Genomic DNA, 6,189 nt, shown 5'->3' with positions numbered 1-6,189 from the left:
ATAAGGTAAACTATTCAACGGTTGAACATTCCGGTATAACCCGGTTCAACCGGTTGTACCATTTTTTAGCCTAATCCGGTATAAGTAAAATACCGGTTTTTAAAACATTGTTTATAATAGAAGCAAAGTAGTAATTACTGTTCTCTAACTTGTTTTAAATCTGAAACAACACCATAAGGGGACTTTCGTCAACTCAAATGGTCAACACTAATTAAGTGTTCAGAAGTGTCTCACTGAAAGTGTGATCTAACTGCTAACATTGTCATGCCCAAAAGACAACTAGAATTGAAGAATCTTCTAGAACAAACACTTTATTAAATCTACTATAAAACATTTTCTTACTTATTATTCTCGTATAAATCTTAAAATTCCATCCACCTGCATAAACATAGAAAGTACAATGAACACAAAACGTTTAATAATTTATTTTTATCTCGTGTATTATATTTTCACCCGCTACTAGTAAACTCACATTGTGACTCTTTAATAAAAAAGACAGGGAAATTTACATATATAGTCTCTGTGGTTTGACGAAACTACAACTTTGGTCCCAAAAAATTAAGAACTGTAAACTTAGTCAAACATTTGCAAGAGGGTTGCACATTTAGTTCCCGCTTTTAATCCCAGGAAATTGCACATATAATCCCAATGCTTTGACCAAATCATCTTCGGTCTTTAAAAACCGAATGTGCTAAAGCCGACGTTTGTAGTTATGGAGTTCACAAAAGTATTTTATTAGGATTTCAAACTGAAAAGAGATAATTACCTTCACATGACATCGCTTTCCGATTAAAAACTAACTAGTATTGAAGACGGGGACTAAACGTACAACCCTCTCACAAATGTTTGGACTAAGTTAGCAATTTTTAAAATTTGGGAACTAAAAACATACAGCTCTTAAGTTGAATAAATACATACCTGAACGTTTGGCGGTTTTGTGTCGCGTGTCTTGCCTCCAAACGATATAAACTTCCATAAACAAGGATGAAAATGTATGGTTGATAAAAGTTAATCAAACACTAATCATATTATTAATCAAGCTCCTATTGCTTTTTCCAAACTTGCCATATATGTTAAGTATATCGTCCACATAAACGAAAATGAGCTATTAACCAATGGCTGCCAATGAATATAAAGCATGTTCACATTAGTTGAGTGTTGTTTATATAAAAATGTTAATACATATATAATGATGTTTACATACCTGTAAATGAACTGGGATTATTTTGTAAGTGAAGAAATCACACACAGGCCAGTACATAAGACCACCGGTTAAAGTTGGCAAAAGATCTCTTTTTAATCTCAAACTGATCTCAATACCACTTTCACCTGGATTTTTTTTTACCATAATTAGAACCCGATACTGACTTTTGATATTCAAATTTGTATCCAGTTCTGAAGTTTTTTATACTGTAAAGATCACAAGACTAAAATCCACCAGTAACCAAAAAACCAAACCCAAACAAAAACCGACAATTTTGGTGTATTTGTAAAAAACGAACTTTTAGTTCGGTTTTGGTTTTGCTTCTAATTAAAATGGAAAATCTGAATCGAACCGAATTTATAGATTTTCAGTTTTTTTAATGTCAAATAATTTCTAAGAATTTAATCAATAGTGTAGCCAAAATATTTAGCCCCAAAGTTTTATGCCCAAATGATAAAATCAAGCCCAAAACGAAAACCTAATAAACTGAAGCTGAACGGTTTTCAATAAACTCAAACACCAAATTTTCGGTTTATGATTATGTTTGAGCCTAAACAGACCCATGCACACCCCTGGCTACTAATGGGGTGTTTGGGTGTGTGTTTTGACAGCAATCATGAATCATTTATAGAACGATTGGTAGAAATTGTTTATCCTTTAAAAGCTATAAAGGGAAATGATTATTGTAGTACAAAATGGAAAGAAATAATCAAAGAAAACTTGGAATACCTTGTAAAAATGCATTGTAAATGAAGAAAACAGCGGTACAAGAAGGCCCGTAAAAGATCTGCCCGACGATTAGCTTCTTGAAGGTGGTAGTCATATCTCGTTTTGGTAGGATTCGTCCTAACAAATTAAACCACACGTGTTGTACGGGTCCCAAAAGAAGCAACCCAAATGTTGCCATTCGTAGTGTTCTTATCAAGTCCAAAGAACTGAAAGCTCCAATGGTCATAGACTGATATGCATAAATGCAGTGAAATACTCAAAATAAGTTGATCATCATATTAAACTCATACCAATGTAACTTATGTTAACTTAAAAAGTACTAAAATCCCTTATGAGCATATACTATGCTACATGCTCATTCAATAAAAAACAAATTATAAATGCAAGACCACGAGAATATGCATATACACTTGTACACAGTGCTTGCCAGATATATTGGAGAACAAAAGACTAGTTACATAACTAGCATATGTATCATTGTTAAGGAAATATGTACATGTGTTTGTGTGGTTCTAGCAGTTAAAAATCATTATTTAAACATGAAACTGCCAAATAAACACTTGTACACAGTGCTTCCTAGATATAGGTGGAAGAAAGAAAGACTATTTACATAACTACCTAATGTATCAAAGTTAAAGCACTAGGTGCACGTGCTATGTGGTTCTCTTAGATAAAAATCATTATTCAATCATGAAATTGCCAAATAAACACTCGTACATGGTGCTTCCTTGATATAGTGGAAGAAAAAAACACTAGTTACATAACTACCATACGCGTCACAGTTAAAGCAGTAGGTACATGTGTTTATGTGGTTCTCGCAATTGAAAATCATCATTCAAACATGAAACTGCCGAATAAACACGTGTATGGAATGTTTACCAAATATAATGGAAGAAAGAAGGAAAGACTGGTTACATAACTGTCTTATGTATTATTAAAGCAGCAGATACAACTGTCCATATGGTCATAAAAAAATTCATAATTTAAACATGAAATCTTGAACTAACAATTCATTAAATCATGGGCATAGAACAACATAAGGTAAGCACATCCCAAACTATTATTTGTTCAAGATTAAAGGTACAATAAATTAATACTAAAATAATTAGTAATTACTACCAATTTTTTAAATCACAACTTAAATTTAATATTTGACTAATTGACTAACATCAAGATAATCTTTAAAGAAAGTTGAGACCATAAATGCAACAAAAAAAAGTACTAGATTCAATGCCAAATAGGCAAAAATACAAACTGACTTTTTTAAAATTCAAAAGAAATAGTTTCCAAATTCAGAAATTGACAGGAGTTATCATCAGTTCACCATTTCCCAACAACAATTCAATTTCAGAACTTTTAATATTTAAATCTTGAAATGAGTTTCAAAATTAGAAATACTTTTAGGGTTTTAAATATCATACCTGTGCAGTCAAATCAGCAGCTCCATAGATCAAACCTGCAGAGATGCTTTTTGTGATTATCGGACGAATATCAAACATCCTTAAATACCATGTAAGAACCCCCATTTCTTGATCTTGGTTATTGGGAGAAGATGTCAGATGATGATGATGATGATGTATTTGAGTTTGAATCAATTAAAGGGTTTGTGATTTGCGTAATATTCAAGATTCTTCCGGTGTAATAATTAATATTAAGCTCTGCATTTTGAAGAATCTGAGATGGGTGTGTGTGAGATGGTGTTTTTTTAGTTCTTCATATTGATACTGTGAATAATATCATGTTTCATTCATTTGTTGTTTTCATTTTTATTTTTTTAATTTATTTTTTGAAAGCATGTTGGTTGAACGGGTAAGTCGCGTGACACTAATAATTTTCAGGAGATTTTTGTTTGTTTATATTTTTTATGTTTCTTAATTTGGGGTTTTGGTTTTTCACTTTAGGTATACTTGAATTTAAGGATTGGATTTTTTTCCAATTTAAGTAATCAAAATGTTGGATTTACGTTAAAAAATAATATGCAGATGCACCCTTTTGTTTATGGATGAAAATGCAAGACATTTTGTGTTAAAACTTCTATGATAATGGAAAGATAGGAAAACGGGAGAGTTCTTGATTTGAAACGAGTTAAAATAAATATCTTTCTGGTGTGTTTTAAAACAAGTTTGATTGAGGTTATAGTTGACAATTTATGGCACGGCTTGTTAGCACGAAATGACTCGATTCATAAAAGAGTTAATAACATGATTAAAAATGTGTACAAGTGGCTTTAGCTATTCTACCCATTTATGACATGAACGAACATATGGGTTTACTCGTTTCTAGATACATGTCTTTCTACTTTCCGATTGTGTAGCTTCCATTGTTGCCATTTTGTATAAGCATGAAGGATTAATCTTGAATTATTAATAAAGTTGAAGGTTTTATTTTGTTAAGTTATAATTTAGTTATTTGAATTGTATTAGGTTTAGGAAAGGTATGTCTTGGAGAGAAAGTTTAGTAAGTCTATAAATAGGGTCTAGTTTATTAGTTTTATTGGTGAGACTTGAGAGAGAGTTAAGATAGGTTCAAGGAGTCTCATCTCATGTATGTTTGATAAGTTCGTGAAGTGCGTTTGTTATGTTCGTTTGATTATATGAAAAGAGTCGAGGGTCGTTACCCCAATATCGTGTGTTCGTTTGTTTAATAAGTTCGTTTGATTCGATTGTTTGATCCGTCTGGGCCAACAATTGGTATCAGAGCTATAACAAGTTCGTATTAGAGTTCGGAGAAACTGGTCGATTGCAAACAAGAACGTAAGGTCGACAATTAAAGGAGATGCTCGTTTGAGATTATTTGAGACGATGGATAATTAGTTCCCTTAAAATAAAAAGGGGATAATTGTTTGCTCCGCATTGAAGACGGTGAAAGTAGTCCCAATTAATTAACTGTGATAACCTTAAAACACTCAAGTGAGGTTGGTAGAATTATCTACCGGATAGTGGGGAATTAATTGAACTACATAAGGAAGTTAACATGTCAAGAAAGTTCAAGAGTGATTGAAAGAAAATAAAGATTACCAAGCAAACAACCTTCTCAAAAATTAGTGATTGTGATTGACCGAAGAAAAGGAAAACAAGCAGAGCAGGTTCAATTTTTTAATCCATGGTGTAGGAAAAGTTTGTGGTGTTTGCCTGTTTGGTTATTTGTTAAGAGATTAGTTTCAAGATATAGGGAAACAATTCCAACTGAAAGAGCGTTCATAAACAAAGTAAAGATATAAAAGAAACGATGATGATTGGGGGACTTCCAGTATTGACGAAACCGAACTATAAAGCATGGTCGACCAAGATGGAGGGATTTCTGAAAGAGTATGGTTTTTGGGAAGTTATTGAACCTACAGTCGGCGTAGCTATAGATGAAAGGAAGATGTACACAACGTTGGGGTTCATATGTCAAACCCTACCGGAAGATAACCTGGTACAAGTTGGCATACTTATGAATGCTAAGGAAGTATGGCGTGCTTTGAAGATTCGATTTCTCGAAATTGATTATGTACGAAAAGTAGAAGATGAAAAAGCAGCTCAAGAAGCCACTGAAAAAGAAAGATTGGATAAGATCGTTGAGAAGGAAATGTTGGATGTTATTGTTCAACAACAACAAGCACGTAAGAAAGAAGCTCCAGAAGCTGCAGAGATAGAAGAAGCTTTTCAAGCTGTTTTGAGAAGTAAAGGTAAAGAAAGGTTGAATGAAGAAAAAGAAAGAATTTCTTCAGAAGAAGAAGAGAAGACGGAGAATCTTAAGGTATGTTTTTATGACTCAAACAACCTTGAAGATGAGAAAATTAATATGATAAGTGAGCCAAAAGAAAGCAAGAAATCTGCTAGTGATGATTATGAGAGAAAGGTATGGAATTGAATGAAAGGCATGGTGCAGCTAACAAGTCTGCAGATTTAGAATCGTCTGTGAAAGTCAACAATCGAGCATTCGTTGATGAAAAGTCAGAACCGAATGAAAGGTTGAGAAGAATTGCCAAAATGGAAGGTCCAGTAGGGTTTTATAAAGAAGGAATTGATAGCTCATCTGCAAGTTTTGATGAGCAAATAAAGAAAAGAAAAGTGAGAAAGAAGAACGTGGAGAATGAAGTGGTATGTGAGATCAATGCGGATGGTATGAATGATGAATGTGAAGAACTTGTTAAACAAGTTTGTTACAAACAACTGAGAAGAAAGGGTATAGATGAACCAATGATTAAAGTTGAAAAGTTGAGAGTGCTATTGGGAATTCAAGACCTTGGCGGTACAAAAGAGATGAACATT

At 33.0% G+C, this 6,189-nt stretch overlaps 1 protein-coding gene across 2 annotated transcripts; it reads right to left on the bottom strand.

Annotated features, from left to right (window-relative positions):
- Nucleotides 1–231: 231 nt before the first annotated feature.
- Nucleotides 232–3,496, bottom strand: LOC143579999 (uncharacterized). Of its 2 annotated transcripts, XR_013143569.1 has the most exons (5): nt 3,355–3,496; nt 1,934–2,162; nt 1,205–1,329; nt 919–1,119; nt 232–378 (listed from the first exon to the last, which is right to left on the bottom strand). XR_013143569.1 is itself a non-coding variant. In XM_077063152.1 (4 exons), the coding sequence occupies exons 1-4, from the start codon at nt 3,457–3,459 to the stop codon at nt 1,036–1,038; spliced, it is 543 nt and encodes a 180-aa protein (XP_076919267.1). In that variant the 5' UTR covers nt 3,460–3,496; the 3' UTR covers nt 669–1,035. The 2 variants fall into 2 exon arrangements, 1 of the variants encoding a protein (XP_076919267.1); XM_077063152.1 differs by lacking the exon at nt 232–378 and having other exon boundaries at nt 669–1,119.
- Nucleotides 3,497–6,189: the final 2,693 nt, after the last annotated feature.

The sequence above is a fragment of the Bidens hawaiensis genome, unplaced genomic scaffold (genome assembly GCF_021521415.1).
Source record: "Bidens hawaiensis isolate Kalapana, Puna unplaced genomic scaffold, B.hawaiensis_p1.1 tig00030191_1, whole genome shotgun sequence".
NCBI lineage: Eukaryota > Viridiplantae > Streptophyta > Magnoliopsida > Asterales > Asteraceae > Bidens > Bidens hawaiensis.
Note: the sequence above shows the minus strand (reverse complement) of the source record. Positions and strands in the feature narration are given on the sequence as shown.

Coding starts and splice junctions, on each gene's coding strand:
- LOC143579999 (XM_077063152.1), bottom strand. CDS start 3,459: ATGGGGGTTCTTACATGGTATTTAAGGATGTTTGATATTCGTCCGATA. Junction 1,330..1,933: donor TTACAATGCATTTTTACAAG/GTATTCCAAGTT, acceptor AAAAAAATCCAG/GTGAAAGTGGTATTGAGATC. Junction 1,120..1,204: donor TAATCCCAGTTCATTTACAG/GTATGTAAACAT, acceptor ATTCATTGGCAG/CCATTGGTTAATAGCTCATT.